Source organism: Salvelinus sp. IW2-2015, unplaced genomic scaffold, assembly GCF_002910315.2.
Source record: "Salvelinus sp. IW2-2015 unplaced genomic scaffold, ASM291031v2 Un_scaffold83, whole genome shotgun sequence".
NCBI lineage: Eukaryota > Metazoa > Chordata > Actinopteri > Salmoniformes > Salmonidae > Salvelinus > Salvelinus sp. IW2-2015.
Genome location: NW_019942514.1, coordinates 1,879,578 through 1,897,480, shown reverse-complemented (window position 1 = coordinate 1,897,480; position 17,903 = coordinate 1,879,578). Strand labels below are relative to the sequence as shown.

Here is a 17,903-nt window from a genome sequence, read left to right as displayed (position 1 = left end):
AGCACACAAATRTAATATGGTTTGGATTTACCATGGCATTGTTGAATACTTGTTTCTGATTGGCTTGAAGRGCATTCTAGAGCTTGCATTATTTCCCTATAACGCATGGTATATTTGCACGGTAGAATTGAATCTATTGTTCATTCTTACACGTTCYATGTTTGAGCTGCTTTTGAAAGCAAAAAAACATTATTGGCATTGTTGAATTAGATTTTCATAATGGCAAGCTAGAAATGATGGTTTGGTTAGCTACACTAGCAAGTCTGTTTGTTTGGTTACCACGGTAACTACTCTGGTAAAYTTGCTAGCTACTTCAGTGGACGTTGAACACATTTCTACCGGCAAATTAACACATTTGTAGCGGCAAATGTGTTAAATTATAGCCATGGTATAAAAAGGATAATCAACTTGGGGCTCTACTGTATGCGTTCTCTGKAAAATAATGCAACTCAGTGGAAGGTTAGTTCCACTCCTTGTCATTCATTATTTTCCATAGAATGCATAGCCCCTCCTTGATTATCCCTTACATGTTGCATACAACAGTGAGAAATCCCAATAATTTGTGGCACACACAAATCCTAGAATCTATACATACGCCAACATTTTGCATGAAATGCACGCACGGTTGATAAATAAGTGCCTGCTGACTCTAAAGGAAGTTACCACTGACATCACACACACACACACACAGTTACCCATACTGCATCATTAAACAGATCAATAGTTTGCATCCACTGTAAACATCACCTTACTTACTCCCCATCCATGCAGATTTTGTGAGCATGATCAGATCAGAGGAACAATCAAATGTACTGCAAGCTAGCATTTCCTCTTGTGATAGAATACAAACCGCACATGGCCACATAGTCAACGGCTTTTATTCTCCATATACAGCCTATTACACTTGAACATGGCAACCATGACATACATTAAGCTAATCACACAACGACAACTAACCAAATCTCTCTGGAGTCAGGAAAAACATGGAACACATTCATCTTTTTTTGCAGAAGAAAAAGAGGACACGCACAGACACAAGAATGGGCTTAAAACACAAGGGCACAGCTATCTTCTGTGAATCCCTTTCCTACACAACACCCCTCCATTTTTGCCCTTCATTCCAAGTGCTCCAATCAGTCAGCATCAACAGGCTTGTGAATCTTTCACGTCTCTCACCGTCGCTTTTCCTTCTTGCTCTATTTTAGCCTGGGCTGCCTTCCACTCACTCTCCTGGCTYTAGGTAATTACCTCACATTTGCATCGCAAAGTCCCCCGAGCAGCCCTCAGATCCCCTCAGCTCCTCCGCAGGTGATTGAGCTTCAATATCTACCATCGCAGACAGAGAGAAAGAGAGAGAGAGTTATGGAGGGGGTGATGTGATGTTATTTGTGGATTACATAGCCTACCTATATGTTCCATATYCACCCTGACAGACAAARAGAGAGAGAGGGGAGAGAGGGATTGCGGCAGTTATGGAGAGGGGTGATGTGATATTTGTGGAGGACATGAGGGATAGCCTTGCTACACGTTCTGTTCTTCCATGAGCAGTTTGATATATGTAAATCATATGTGATATGATTCGCTTACATAAGTAGGCTACATACAGTACCAGTCAAAAGTTTGGACACACCTACTCAAAAGTGTTAAAATAATCAAAATGTATTTTATATTTGAGATTCTTCAAAGTAGCCACCCTTTGYCTTGATGACAGCTTTTCACACGCTTGGCATTCTCTCAACCAGCTTCATGAGGTAGTCACCTGGAATGCATTTSAATTWACAGGTGTGCCTTGTTAAAAGTTCATYTGTGGTATTTCYTTCCGCCAATCAGTTGTGTTGTGACAAGGTAGGGTTGGTATACAGAAGATAGCCCTATTTGGTAAAAGACCAAGTCTATATTATGGCAAGAACAGCTCAAATAAGCAAAGAGAAACGACAGTCYATCATTACTTCAAGACATGAAGGTCAGTCAATGTTGAAAATGTCAAGAAGTTTCTTCAAGTGCAGTCGCAAAAACCATCAAGCACTATGATGAAACTGGTTGTCATGTCCTTGAGTCCAAATTTTAGATTTTTGGTTCCAACCGCTGTGTCTTTGTGAGAYGCAGAGTAGGTAAATGGATGATCTCTGCAYGTGTGGTTCCCACCGTGAAGCATGGAGGAGGAGGTGTGATGGTGTGGGGGTGCTTTGCTGGTGACACTGTCAGTGATTTATTTAGAATTCAAGGCACACTTAACCAGCATGGCTACCACAGAATTCTGCAGCGATACGCCATCCCATCTGGTTTGCACTTAGTGGGACTATCATTTGTTTTTCAACAGGACAATGACCTAACACACCTCCAGGCTGTGTAAGGGCTATTTGACCAAGAAGGAGAGTGATGGAGTGCTGCATCAGATGACCTGGCCTCCACAATCACCTGACCTCAACCCAATTGAGTTGGTTTGGGATGAATTGGACCGCAAAGTGAAGGCAAAACAGCCAACAAGTGCTCAGCATATGTGGGAACTCCTTCAATACTGTTGGAAAAGCATTCCAGGCGAAGCTGGTTGAGAGAATGCCAAGCRTGTGCAAAGATGTCATCAAGGCAAAGGATGACTACTTTGAAGAATCTAAAATCTAAAATCTATTTATTTTCTATTTTTTTGGTTACTACATGATTCCATATGTGTTATTTCATAGTTTTGATGTCTTCACTATTATTCTACAATGTAGGAAATAGTAAAAATAAAGAAAAACCCTTGAATGAGTAGGTGTGTCCAAACTTTTGACTGGTACTGTATGTACACTGAGTGTACAAAACATTAGGAACACTGGCTTTTTCCATGACATACAGACCAGGTGAATCCAGGTGAAAGTTATGATCCCTTATTGATGTCACTTGTTAAATCCATTTCAATCAGTGTCGATGAAGGGGATGAGAAAGGTTAAAGAAGGATTTTTAAGCCTTGAGACATTGATTGKGTATGAATTGCCATTCAGAGGTTGAATGGGTAAGACAAAATATTTAAGTGCCTTTGGACAGAGTATGGTAGTAGGTGCCAGGCTCACCAGTTAAAGTGTGTCACGAACTGCAGCACTGCTGGGTTTTTCACGCTCAACAGTTTCCCATGTGTATAAAGAATGGTCCACCACCCAAAGGACATCCAGCCAACTTGACACAACTTTAGGAAGCATTGAAGTCAACATGGGCCTGTATCCCTGTGGAAGAGTCCATGCTCTGATGAATTGMGGCTGTTCTGAGGGCAAAAGGGAGTTATATATAACTCAATATTAGGAAGGTGCTCCTAATGTTTTGTACAATCAGTGTATATGCATATTAATACACTCTCAAAAGCATAGTACCTAGTAAAGCTCTCTCTCTGCCTGAGACAGCTACTTAAAACGGAATTATGAGTCAATGTACAGGTATGTTCTCTTGGTTTGTGATTGTAACATCTAGGTGAAACATTTAAATAAAGTCTTGTGATTGAAATATTTCATCTTCTACCTTGTATAATGGTAGTTTTAGTTTATATTCAGAGGCCACACATTATGATGAAGAAAAAGGTCATTTCTAAGGTTATTCCAGCAAAATGTATGGCAAGCTTGTTATTGACAAAGTGTCCAATCTCAAAAAACATACTACAGTTTCGAGCTCTTGGTTTCTAAACAAAAGAAGGGTGGCTAAGACTGCTTATACCATCAACATGGGTCTGATGGTGGTCTTTTCCTCTTCCGTTTTGGTGAGCAGGGAGGGACCACACATCCTTCCCTTACCCATTATCTCCTTGTTTTTGAGAGAAATCCACTGGGCACAAACTTCAATTCAACTTCCTGTGCCTAGTAGAAACATCTAAGTGGCCATATCCTCATCCACAAAATGGAGATCGTGTTACAACAAGTCTGTTGCAAAGGGATTTCTTTTTGCCAGCGATCCAATTCACTTTACACTAAACACAGGTACCGGCACTGGAGAAATAACACGCCTAAACTATAACAGTGGAAGAAAATGCATGGTTATTATACTCAAATATGGCAGATTATTTCACAAATCTCCTAAACAAAATGGCATAAACATTTCAGTGACGATTCGTAGGTAAATATAGGAGGATTCACAGACTAGTGAATGAAATGTTTCAAACAAAAGGGAAACGGTTGAGCATTCAAATCTGGAAAATGTTGGGTCTGCGGAGCAAGAATAGACCTAAACTTTATTTTAATTGAATTACCTTGCATTTTCTTCCACGTTTTCTACCACTGTTTAAAACACACGAATTACTTGATTGGAAATTACCAATGAAAAAAAATWGAGTCTGCCTTTGCCCTCTGCTGCATTTAAACAGATGCACCGCCCTAAACTAACCCCCAGAATGAGCGATGGAGGATGGTGAAAAGCTCATTTGCATGCTGAACGGCGTTCTTAATGTGGATATTTATTTAAATTTAATTTATTTCACGCACACACTGCACTGTAGGCTTTTGTGCCAAAGTCATATTAACCCCTGCCTAGTTATTATTCAGTGCACGACGTCCCGCACGCACGTTGAATATTCATGTTGATGGACATTCGCTGTCGTTTTACTCCTCCCATATCCCAACGCAACAGCGGCGCGACGCAGCGCCATGGAGACTGTCAAAGTACAGAAGAAACTATGTTTACTGTTATTCGCTAAAGCACAACTGCTTCTCGCTTTGCGCCTTCTTTTTATTGTGTCACTCGCTGTCGCAGACATGGCAGACACAACAGCCATGCCCACCAAAGACCGCGCTCTGAAAGGAAGGGAGGAGAAAATGGTCGTGGCAGGTAAATGAAATCACGTCTCTCGTAAAACTACATCGTGCCACAGAAGATGTTTGTTTACAAGTCCTCCGGGCACAGCAAAGTCAGATGACGATGCACACACTGGTTTAACTTTTTTTCCATGATTGTCATATGAGGTTTCTAAGTTAATATATGGTTATTCACCTCTCTGGTTCAACTATAGGCATATGGGTTTAACGACCAATGAGGGGTGGTCCTGAGCCTAGTTTTGTGACGTATTTGGGTACACCTTATGGTCATCAGTCATATTCAAAGTTATCCCAAACTATTTACTGTATCACTTTATCATGCACATAGTTTGCCCTCGGATCATTGAAAGTGTTGTTTGATTTGGTCTCTGTGTCATAATGGACAACATATTTTTTTGACAAAGTAGCCTTTGCAAACGTTCCTCTCCACTGTGGTGTAATTCTTTAGGGGCTATTAATTTGAGATAATTTGAGTGAGTTTAATGCTTATGAGAGTATGTGCTTGGATGGTGTCTATAAATGTCTATGTGACTTGTTTTTGTAATAAGCATAATTACCAATTTCAAGATTCCAACCACATAAGTCTGCACACATGACATATCAGATTGTTGGCATTGATTATGCAATGCATCATCCATCCTGAGATTGCAAAGAGGATGATTTTGAGGTCCGGTCAACACCCCCCCACGCCTCTCCCCCCCGGCCAACTAGCTGCTTAGTGCATGGCCTTGAGCACCACACCCAAAGCATTCTGGGGAGCTCTGCAGCCCACTGCAGCGTCCAGGGGCCCATCTGTGCAWTATGCGCATGAGAAGCTCCGCCCTGTCGTAAATTCCCGGGCCGTCTGTCGGAGCAGCTCGGAGACACCGCATGGCGGAAATCTGTCCTCCCCTAGTCACCGTGGGGGGGTTGGGGTGGTTTGGGACTGAGAGAAGGACACCCTGTTCCTGGCCAACTTGGTCCTAAACGTGTCAGGGCCYGTTTTCACAAAGCATCTCAGATTAGGAACGCTGATCTATGATCAGGTCCCCATGTCCATGTAATCATATTCATTAGGATTTAAAAGGGGGAAATTATCCTAGATCAGCACTTCTACTCTGAGAACCTTTGTGAATATAAGCCCAGGCTTGTAGCTCAGCAAATACTTCACAAGACTTACCCATGGTTGATGGTTCAATCCTCAGCATATATCCTAATCGTGGTCTTGTTGCCTGTAGGCACTAACCAGAAACACCTAGCTTTAGGATAGATAGACAGGGTGGCAATACTATCCTAAGTCAGACTTTAACCTCAGGCCTTCATGGAAGGAAGTGCACACAGGCTGTAGTAGTGAGTAGACATTCACACCACTACACCAGTGTGTAGACACACTGTGTAGACATTCTCATTTTTATTTAACTAGGCAAGTCAGTTCAGAACAAATTCTTATTTACAATGACAGCCTACCCCAGCCAAATCCTAACCCGGAYGACACTGGGCCAATTTTGCGTCGCCCTTTGGGACTCCCAATCACGGCCAGTTGTGATACAGCCTGGAATTGAACCAGGGTCTGTAGGGACACCTCTAGCACTGAGATGCAGTGCCTTAGACCGCTGCRCAATTCAGGAGCCCACACGTGCCTAACTTTCGTTCTCTGAAAGGAACTTGTAATGTCATTTCTCTATTGACCAACATTTGGCCTGTCAATGCAGGGAAGTCATGTTTCCTACATGGTGTCAGTATCTCTGATATGACCCAGTCTCTTCTCAGTAGCCCAGATGGTCTCCCACCCAGGTTCTGACCAGGCCCAAGCCTGCTTAGCTTGAGATGACAGACAGCAGAGGGATGGTTGGCTTGTGTTTGGTTTGATATGGCATCATAGTAGTAGCCTCTGACAGTCAGGATATAGCCTACTGTAGAGGAATCATAACTGAGAAAGAATCCACATGCTTTTGTTTTGGAATAGAGGCTACCTTAACACGGTTTGCTCTTTGGTTTTCCCCGTAGCCTAGTGCATTTGTATTTTCTTCAGTATTCTGTAGCATGCTGCCGTCTTTCCCTGTACCTCCTGAAGTGATCAATTCCTCCGATTCCATACTGTAGCAGCTCCATCTTGCTGACTGTAGCAGTCAAGATCAATCGGGTGATGGGGCGGGAGTCCTCTCCATAGCAACCGGGAATGGTTGCTAGGATACACGTTGTATGGGAAGCATCCGGGATGAATGTTCTGACGGTCTGTGGTCTCCCCTTCTCCCTCACTGAATAAACGTTAGCACAAACTTGCCCACAACCCCAGTTTTCCCACTTAATGCTGTCTCGCTTTGGCTGAACTAGCGAAAGTCGTCGCTTTTAATGCTTCACTACTAGTGGCCCGTTGCAAATAGCTTTTTGGAACTATTTCAAATATGCTGACCGTGTAGATATACCAATGACTATTCTTACTCACAGAAAAACATAGTATAGTAAGTTTAGTTTTGAACTTTCAGCCACAACACTCCAAATGAAAAACCATTTTGTTTGTCATGTATTTTTTTTCACTCAGAAGAGCTCAAGGCTCACTCACCTCTTCTTTCCAATAGTTCTAAAACTACAGACCACCATCACCACCACCATATTGCTCCATCCCACCTACCTCTCCCCACAACGCCCCGCTTCGCCTCATCCCAACTTATCATCCCATGATGCTTTGCGGTGCAGCAGAGCGTAGTTGGCACCAGTAGAAAGCGCCAACCTTCGCCTCGTGCCGGACTGTCTGCCAGCCTGTGTGAGGGGACAGAGAGAGAGAGAGAGAAAGAGAGAGACAATGCCACTTGGGAGAAGTTAAAAGTCTGGAATGCGACCTCTTCATCACAGCATTGGCATGGAATCCTCGATTCCCGGAAACCTGGATTCTCTCATATTTACGTGTGCGGCAGGAATCTGTTTCCGCGGATGAAAAATGCAGGAATGTTACAGTGGCACGAAAGGCTAACAAAGGAAAACGCCAGTTCGGTGAAAGAGCGAAGTTAGCCCTACCATGACCGGTGGAGAGGCAGGCTAAAGCAAGTTTTGACCGAACGTGGTAGCCGATGGTTTGCGGAGTTGTTTTATTTCTTCCACCACAATTAAAAACAAAATAAGCCAACAAAAGCTGTCTGATTTCTGATTACTACTGCTTTACGGTTTGACTGTAGGCGCTTTTCAATTTCCTCCAAAAACAAAGGACAAAGAAAACGCCCATATTTTATCAAAGTCACACCAAAAGTCTTTTTCACACGTTGTATCCTTTTGTAAGCTCACCACCACCCTCCCTTATTCCTTTTCTCTCCCTCCTCTCCATTGCTGGCATATTCAACCAGTTATTTTGCCTCCTCGGTGCTATTTGTAAGGTGGGGTGTTGTTGGCAAAGGCGCCTGCTGGCATTGGCGGGGGGACTGGGCTCAGTGAAAAGAGCCATCCTGGAACCATCTGGACCTGTGCCAGGGCTCCATGGGAGAAATACCCACAGCAGAGGTTGGTGTGTGTGCTGCTCCAAGGAGATGTACCTTCGTGTATGTGTGGTGTGTGTTGTGTGTGTGTGTGTGTGTGTGTGTGTGTGTTGTGTGGTGTGTGTGGTGTGTTGTGTGGTGTGTGTGTGTGTGTGTGTGTGTGTGGTGTGTGTGTGTGTGTGTGTGTGTGTGTGTGTGTAGGGGAGAGAGAGACTGATGATAGGAACATGGTGGGAGGAGAAGAGGGGGTGTGAAGAGAGAGATGGCAGGAGAATGGCAGGAACACAGAGACGAGAGAATAGAGAGAGAGCGATTTTGGCGCTGAGCGAGATTCTGTTGATGACCGCTACATGTCAGCGTGTTCTTGGCCTTCTCTGTTTTTACATATAAAAAAACAAAAATCCTTGTTTGTTTGTTTTTTCGACCCCCGTTCACTTTTTGGACCTGGCGCCCGTGCCATTGCGTTCATCTGCTGCCCAAAGGCATGGCGGTTTCGGAAGCCAAAAGAATCTCGCYGTCCATCCCTCTGCCACGGTCATCTGTTGCTTCTCCCTGGCGATTTTCTTTTCTCTTTTTTAGCATTTGGCATCCTACACTCCTCCTCGTTCTTCTCCTACTCCTCCCACTCTATTGCTTTCCTGTCCTCTCTCCACTTATTTCTCCACTCATTGCCTTCTCGCAGTACTGCGATACTGCTGTTTGCCTGATCCTGTCTTTTTGTGAGAGGTTGGTATGAGTATGCCCATGAATAGAGTGGTAGTGCCAGTCTACCTACTGGCTCAAGATGTGACCTGACACGGGGGGGCGCAGTAAGACGAGTGTCTGCTTGAAGCGATCTATCCCAACATTAGGATCAGGAGTTTCTCCTGGTCAAGGTTTTTCGTCAGGAAAAACTGTCTGCAGACGCATGATCTTAGAGACTTTCCACTGGCGCCCCGTCATTCAAGATGGTTGTTCAGGGTGAGAGTGAGGCTACTCTGGGGTTCAGGGCTACATTGATTTGTCGCAATGKTGGCTTTTCTATTTTCTAAAGAACTCCGTGTTGGCCAAGTTATCGTATTTATCTACTTTCTTCTCCACACATGTCGATACATTTCATATTGTGGGTATTTACTGGCTCTCAAGCTGAAATGCTATATAACATCTATTTGTTACACACAGTGCCTTCGGAAAGTATTCACACCCCTTGATTTTTACATTTTTTTTTTACGTTACAGCCTTATTCTAAAATTGATTAAATAAAACATAATACTCAGCAATCTATACACAATACCCCATAATGAACAAGTGAAAAACAGTTWAAAAAAAAATGTTTTCACATTTATAAAAATGTAAAAGAGAAATAGTTTATTTACATAAGTTTTGAGACCCTTTGCTATGAGTCTGGAAATTGAGCTCAGGTGCATCCTGTTTCCATTGATCATCCTTGAGATGTTTTAAACTTGATTGGAGTCCACCTGTGGTAAATTCAATTGATTGGACATGATTTGGAAAGACACACACCTGTCTATATAAGGTCCCACAGTTGACAGTCCATGTCAGAGCAAAAACCAAGCCATGAGGTCAAAGGAATTGTCTGTAGAGCTCCGAGGCAGGATTGTGTCGAGGCACAGATCTGGGGAAGGGTACCAAAAAATGTCTGCAGCACTGAAGGCACTCAAGAACACAGTGGCCTCCATCATTCTTAAATGGAAGAAGTTTGGAACCACCAAGACTCTTCCTAGAGCTGGCTGCCCGGCCAAACTGAGCAATCGGGGGAGAAGGACCTTGGTCAGGGAGGTGACCAAGAACCCGATGGTCACTCTGACAGAGCTCTAGAGTTCCTCTGTGGAGATGGGAAAACTTTCCAGAAGGACAACCATCTCAACAGCACTCCACCAATCATGGTAGAGTGGCCAGACAGAAGCCACTCCTCATTAAAAGGCACATGACAGCCCGCTTGGAGTTTGCCAAAAGGCACCTAAAGGACTCTCAGACCATGAGAAACAAGATTCTCTGGTCTGATGAAACCAAGATTGAACTCTTTGGCCAGAATGTCAAACGTCACATCTGGAGGAAACCTGGCACCATCCCTACGGTGAAGCATGGTGGTGGCAGAGTCATGCTGTGGGGATGTTTTTCAGCAGCAGGGACTGGGAGACTAGTCATAATCGAGGCAAAGATGAACGGAGCAAAGTACAGAGAGATCCTTGATGAAAACCTACTCCAGAGCACTCCGGACCTCAGACTGGGGTGAAGATTCACCTTCCAACAGGACAACGACCCTAAGCACACAATCAAGACAACGCAGGAGTGGCTTCAGGACAAGTCTCTGAATGTCCTTGAGTGGCCCAGCCAGAGCTCGGACTTGAACCCGATCGAACATCTCTGGAAAGACCTGTTAATAGCTGTGTAGCAACGCTCCCCATCCAACCTGACAGAGCTTGAGAGGATCTGCAGAGAAGAATGGGAGAAACAGGTGTCCCAAGCTTGTAGCGTCATACCCAAGAAGACTTGATGCTGTAATCGCTGCCAAAGGTGCTTCAACATAGTACTGAGTAAAGGGTCTAAATACTTATGTAAATGTGATATCTGTTTTTTGTATTTGTATAAATTAGCAAAAAATTCTAAAGACCTGTTTTTGCTTTGTCATTATGGGGTATTGTGTGTAGCCTGGTGAGGGAATAAGGCTATAACATAACAAAATGTGGAAAATGTCAGGGGGTCTGAATACTTTCCGAATGCACTGTATACCTTTAGGTCACTAGTCATTTCATCAGAAGTCTAAAATTACAACCCAAGCTATCCATTGTGTTGGGCTTTAGGATCACAATTCCGTCCATCATTTCTATGATATGATATTTCCCTAATTGACAGTGACAGCAGTCCACCGTAGAGATAACATTGAGCATATTAAAACAACCACACACACAACCGGGTGGCACCTGGCGATTGGAGATTTTCACTATTCRGGTTAATGTCAAACATGATCTGAAATTCACCCAAATATAACTCTGGTCAAAAGCAAACGGCCCCATTACACTCTGGTGTGTGTGTGCTCTTGCATTTGTGCGCACACATTCACCGCCGTTTATCCACAAACTAAAATGAGTCTGTGAAGCAGTGTAAACCAGCCTGGCTCGTTTAGAGATTTACAGACTAAGTCACCTCAGTCGTGTTAGCATTAATCTGTGTGCTGGTTATTCTTTCAGTTTTCGCGCTTTATTTCTATTCCGTCCATATCGGGCACAGTTGGCATCGATGCACCGCCCCAGCAACCACTTCGTATATGTAGCATATCATTTGTTTTTCAGGTTCTATTCAATACTGTATAACAAGGGGCACAGTTTGGCACGACAGCCAATTCCACCATGCCACCAGGCTCATACAAAGAGAGTGCATCTTCCACCTTTTGACCCCCTTGACAGAAATGGCTGCTGGTTGGTTTGAAGAAGGGGAGGGTGGGGTAGGGCTGGGCAATATGKACCAAATATTATCTCACGGTATTTWWAAAAAWATATGGCGTTTTGACGGTATTTTATGTTTTTTTAATAATAAAAGTTCTAAAAAAAATTATGAGTAGGTCCATGACCCTAGGGTGGCAACACATACATTCTAAGTGATTTCAATGGGTGTTTCTCCATTCTGATTGTTTTATATTGTTCAACTTCAACCCCCAAAAAGTCAGCATTTTCATTTGAGATCATTTCCACACTGGCCCGCAGGGCTGCATGATATTGGCAAGTAATCTGGGCCTTATTTTTAACCAAATGTTGCAATTTGACTTGCGATTTAGAGCAAAACACTTGGGGTTAACTGTTGGATTCATGGGAATATAATGTCTATATTAATTATATAGTTAGAATATAATAGTGGGCACGTTTAATACGGTGTTGTTTGACATGAAAATAAATGGAAATGCCAGGGAGGAGTTATTGTGACAGGGTAGAAACTAAAGTGTTGATATGTGTTTCCTAGGAGACCCTATAATCTTTGGCTACATTGTATGTTTTCTCTTAGCTACTTCATGTAGCTAACATATTCTTACTCTGCGTTTACCTCTTTAATTTAGAAGACACTGTTGCCCAAACAACATGCCGATTTAGGTCTACACCATCCCTGGTATTATCAGGCTGTATAGCTCATTACGCTTGCTCTTACTCAGTACATTTATTAGCCAGCTAGCGATTAGCATTAGCGTCCACCAAGATTTAGGAACAACTTGCTAAGAAAAGACAAACTAGCTGTTTGCAGATGTAAGAAACACAAGCTAATAGTGATATTATAGAATGCTGCTAGTAGATTTATATTAAGAAGCAAAGGGACAAATGCATCGTTGTCATCAACAGTGTTGCATATGCTGCATTGACCATGCAGACTGAACCCAAGTGTCTCGTGGTTGAGGAACATCCAATGCGCTCCTTGAGTGACAGGGGGCGGGGCTAGGTCTGTGTGGAAAGCGGCATGGAGAGAGAGATGACTCAAGTAGCGGAGTAAACTATAAAAATGGACGTTACACACTGCGTATCACATTTAACAAACCAAACATTCAAATACCGGTATAGAAGGTAAAGTAAAAACCCAAACCGGTCTGTGCATCAATACCGGTATATCGCAAAAAACGGTATACCGCCCAGCCCTAGGGTGGGGTTAGAAATGGGGGTCAGAACCATTTAATCTTCTATGTGTCTTCCAACTCTAGAGCCACCCGGCTCTGATCCCGCTTAGCAAGAACATGCTGGCTTGCCAAATCGGTCGTTAATCCGACCCATGCAGCATGCCACCGTTTTAGTTTACCTGGGGAGAGGAGAGGGGGAGGAGGACGAGGAGAGGGGGAGGAGGAGAGGGGAGGGAGGGGGAGATTTTACTGGGACATCGCCTGACTAGTGCCACTTTACCCTGCTCCGCTGTGGTGACCTTTGTCCTCCTGACCTCCATGCACTACTGTTAAGCAGCATGGCACAGATAGGACACATACTCTCACAATGGCATGTTGACGTCGCCACTCATTGGTTAGGGTTCTGATGCTGTGATGTTGATTGTCTCATATTAATCCGTCATCGTCGGTCGTCATCATTTTCATTTGAATTGCACAAAGCATTTTATACACAAAGATACTGACTGTCATTTCTCTCTCTCTTTCTCTCTCTTTCTCTTTCTCTCTCCCCCTCCCCTCCCACCATAGAGAAGCATGCTGTCAATGGCAACCCCACAGTGGAGCCGTTTCCAGAGGGCATGGAGACCATCATGTTTGGTAAGCCTCAATCTCTTTCAAATGACCGCTACCACTGATGACCGCTTTCACTTTTCATTGGTTCTCGTTCGCTGTGGTCATATTGCAGTCTCGTGAACAATAGTAGCAGTATTATTAGTATAATACAGTAGTAGTGTTATATGGAGGAACACAGTAGTATTGATAGAGTATGTGTTTTTGATCATCTAGGATCAGTTTACCCTCCCCAAATCCTCAACTTGACAAAATCAAATCAAATTACATTTGTCACATGCGCCGAATACAACAGTTGTAGTAGACCTTAGAGTGAAATGCTTACTTACAAGCCCTTAACCAACAATGCAGTTAAGGAAAATACCGCCCAAAAATAAGAAATTAAAGTAACAAATAATTAGAGAGCAGCAGTAAAATAACAATAGCGAGGCTATATGCAGGGGGTACCAGTACAGAGTCAATGTGCGGGGGCACCGGTTAGTTGAGGTAATTGAGGTAATATGTACATGAAGGTAGAGTTATGAAAGTGACTATGAATAGATAATAACAGAGAGTGGCAGCGGCATAAAAGAGGGGCGGGGGGGGGTCAATGCAAGTAGTCTGGGTAGCCATTTGAGTAGATGTTCAGGAGTCTAATGGCTTGGGGGTAGAAGCTGTTTAGAAGCCTCTTGGACCTAGACTTGGCGCTCCGGTACAGMTTGAGGTGCGGTAGCAGAGAGAGCAGTCTATGACTAGGGTGGCTGGAGTCCATGTCAAACTGACCTTAGATCATGTCTAAGGATGTCTCTCTCTGGGCCAGGTATGGGCTGTTTCTGGGGGCCTGAAAAGCGCTTCTGGCAGAAATCGGGGGTGTTCTCTACCCATGTGGGCTACGCAGGGGGACACACACCCAACCCCAACTACCAGGAAGTGTGCTCAGGTAACTACACACACACACAAACCCCACCCTCCTCACACAAAAACACGTCTATGTACACTAGGGATGCTGTTTGTTCACCCGTCCGCAACCACCTGACTATATGTGATAAAGTGAGAATCTGAGGCCCACACCCGACCCTAAGTATAGAAAATGTTCTCCACAGTCAGAGATGCCGGAATGATTATTTGTTATTCAACTTGTCTATAATAATTAGATACATGCAGTTTCTCTCCTGTCGTTACTTGGGACTCTGTTCAATCAGATCCGCTTTAGACGACATCTGCATAGCGGCTGTTTTTGGCGGTGTTGTAGGTGGATCTGCGTTAGAGCTGTCATATCCACAAGCGGCTCCTGGCATTATACCTAAAGCGGAGTCGCATTACGAGAAATCCCGCGCAGCTTTGTTTACAAGTTCAAACACTGGAATGAGAGATGTAAACTACACCTGGGTATGGCTGATAAGAATTCTCGTTATTTTGTTGAATGTTTTTCAATTTGAGCGTCATTATTTCTATATAGCTTACACTTTCTCCTTCTGAACTTCTAACGTGAGTGGGACAGGTATAGGTTTGTGACAATGATCAAGAGCAGCTGCTCACTGATTTGACAGCTCCAATGCAGTTACACCTCCCCGGTCCTATGTCATACATCGATAGAATGAACGCTTGATCTGTAAAGTTTTCTCTTTCATCTCTGCTTCTCTCGTGCAGCGAAGACAAGGAACGGGGAGAAAATGCAATTTAAAAAAAAAAGGAAAGATTTCAAATGACATCAGTTTGACCGGTTTTAAGGGAATTTAAAGATGTGATATCGACCCCAACACATTTCTGATACGATTTGAGTTTGACTTGGATGCATATTTTATGTGGTTGAAATACTATCAGCTTTTTATGACGCTGATAAAGACAGCATCTTTATAGACGCTCCCTAACCGTCCATTCATTCTCTTCAATCCTGTTCCAGAGTCAAAATGTACATTTGTTGAATTATTTTACTGCAAGAAATGCTTAATTCTGCAGGAGTTAATATTAAGGCTATGTGAGAGGTTATGGACCTATAGTCAGTGTCCAGATTTCAGTTACTATTCCATTTGACCCATCTGAACAGTACAGTTCCCTTGACGTTCCATATTGTTTTTTGACTGTCGAATTTGTATAGCGCCTCACAATCATCACGCACAACATATTTCCCAAACGTTAGGCTACTGTTCTGGCCCTCCCTTCTCTTTATTTTYAACTCTCCATTATGCAGCTTTTCTCTTGTTGAATTAAACCTCAGACATTATCCTTTTTGCCTGAGTGGATCAACATTAACTTTTTCAGCCCGAGTTCGCAAAAGCATTTGGCAATTGGCATGTATTTGGCGCGCGTACAGTTAAGCCTTAAAGCTCAGGCTTACGCACTAACACGAAATAAAGACAAACTGCGCATCTCTTATGTACCTCATGTCTCTGTTAGTGTGTATGTGTACATGTCTGCAGTGTTTGCTTATGTACGTCTGTGCAACACCTGAGTATCTGGGCAGAACATACACTATATATACTATGTATGTGGACACACCTTCAAATTGGTGGATTCGGCTATTTCAGCACACCCGTTGCTGACAGGTGTATAAAATCGAGCACGCAGCCATGCAATTTCCATAGACAAACATTGGCAGTAGAATGACCTTACTGAAGAGCTCAGTGACTTTCAATGTGGCACCGTCATAGGATTCCTCCTTTCCGACAAGTCAGTTCGTCAAATTTCTGCCCCGCTAGAGCTGCTAGAGCTGTTAGAGCTGCCCCGGTCAACTGTGAGAGCAACAACATCTCAGCCGTGAAGTGGTAGGCCTCACAAGCTCAAAGAATGGGACCGCTGAAGCGCGTAGCGTGTAAAAATAGTCTCTCCTCGGTTGCAACATACGAGTTCCAAACTGCCTCTGGAAGCAACGTCAGCACAAAAACTGTTTGTCTGGAACTTCATGAAATGGCTTTCCATGGCCGAGCAGCCGCACACAAACCTAAGATTACCAAGCGTCGGCTGGAGTGGTGTAAAGCTCGCCACCATTGGACTCTGGAGCAGTGGAAATGCGTTCTCTGGAGTGATGAATTGCGCTTCACCATGAGGCAGTCCAAAGGACAAATCTGGGTTTTGGCGGATGCCAGGAGAATGCTACCTGCCCCAATGCATAGTGCCAACTGTAAAGTTTGGTGGAGGAAGAATAATGGTCTGTGGCTGTTTTGTCATGGTTCGGACTAGGCCCCTTAGTTCCAGTGAAGGGAAATCTTAACGCTTTGGGATGAATTGGATCGACGAATGCGAGCCAGGCCTAATCGCCCAACATCAGTGCCTGACCTCACTAATGCTCTTGTAGCTGAATGGAAGCAGGTTCACCGCAGCAATGTTCCAACATCTAGTAGAAAGCCTTCCCAAAAGAGTGGAGGCTGTTATAGCAGCAAAGGGGGGACCAACTCCATATTAATGCCCATGATTTTGGAATGAGATATTCGACGAGCAGGTGTCCACATTTTGGTCATGTAGTGTAACATCAAAGTCTTTCTACCAACTGATGGTAATATGTGCACACTAAATGCAGTAAACCCACAGACTGGCACAGAGTCTCAGACCATTTGATTACACACACACACATTTCACAATTCTATGTTTTTCCCGTGGCTAGCATGGACAATGACATGCCCAAAATATGCCTAAACCACTTTTGTGGGCCACGCAGAGTAGCATGGCATCCCCTCCTTTGACTGTCCTCCACCCTGATAACACCAGCGTTATCACCAATTTCAAGATAATACTTGTCCAGTATCCCTGCATAGGATAGTTAGAGTGGGTAGTGCCACCCTACTCCTCAGAAGGATCAGTCCGAGTCAGAGAGAGAGAGACGGAGAGAGAGAGGACGAGAGACAGGCGTTCTACAGTAAAGCTCTCTGATCCTCCCTCTCTCCCTCTCTTTCGCTATGCTTCTCTTTCATCTCTGCCCCCCCCCCCCCCCACTTGTGACCTACTTGGAGGGATTGGATTCTGTACTGCGGCGTTTTGCTTCACACTGGTTCCTGTGCCACCTTCGCCACCACTGCCATACACTGCTAATGTACTCCACCACTACTCCTCTCTCTACTCATACTGTAACTCAACCCTGCAGCTCAGCCCAAGGCAATTGCCCTCTTCCAATACCAATCCTTCTACCCTTCATTGAAGAAATCCTTGATCTGACATAGCTGGATTGGTGAATGCTATGTGATGGATACGTTGCTTACACCTATCCAAATGTGTTAGGTCAGTGATTAGTTCAAGGATGGAAGGGTGGTTTTTGAAGTATTTAGACAGGGACAATGTTCACTCCTCAGTAGACAATCAGCGTTTTAATTTGAGGGGATCGGTTTGAGCAAGGCGAGGCACAGAATCGCTGATCTCGATCACATAATGAGAAGTTGTTTGGGATGCACAGTGATTTGTAGATCCAGGATTCCATGCAGTCCGACTTATGTAGTCCCACTCACACCCGTGTAGCTCAGTTGGTAGAGCATAGCACTTGCAACGCTACGGTTGGGAGTTCGATTCCTG

The 17,903-nt window shown here is 44.0% G+C and overlaps 1 protein-coding gene and 1 long non-coding RNA gene across 3 annotated transcripts in view; one reads left to right on the top strand and one right to left on the bottom strand.

Moving 5' to 3' along the window:
* Positions 1 to 860: 860 nt before the first annotated feature.
* Positions 861 to 3,549, bottom strand: LOC112068112 (uncharacterized). The gene is made up of 2 exons (XR_002893511.1): positions 3,051 to 3,549; positions 861 to 1,326 (listed from the first exon to the last, which is right to left on the bottom strand). It is a non-coding gene; the product is annotated as an uncharacterized lncRNA (long non-coding RNA).
* A 956-nt stretch (positions 3,550 to 4,505) lies between these two features.
* Positions 4,506 to 17,903, top strand: part of msrab (methionine sulfoxide reductase Ab) — a 53,650-nt gene continuing 40,252 nt past the window's right edge. The window contains exons 1-3 of one of the 2 annotated variants that reach the window (XM_024135086.2): positions 4,506 to 4,785; positions 13,383 to 13,451; positions 14,224 to 14,343. In XM_024135086.2, coding sequence (XP_023990854.1) covers positions 4,605 to 4,785; positions 13,383 to 13,451; positions 14,224 to 14,343 — 370 coding nt within the window. In that variant the 5' untranslated portion in view covers positions 4,506 to 4,604. Of the gene's footprint in view, positions 4,786 to 8,168; positions 8,244 to 13,382; positions 13,452 to 14,223; positions 14,344 to 17,903 lie in introns of those variants that run through there. The other variant, XM_070438012.1, reaches the window with a different exon arrangement.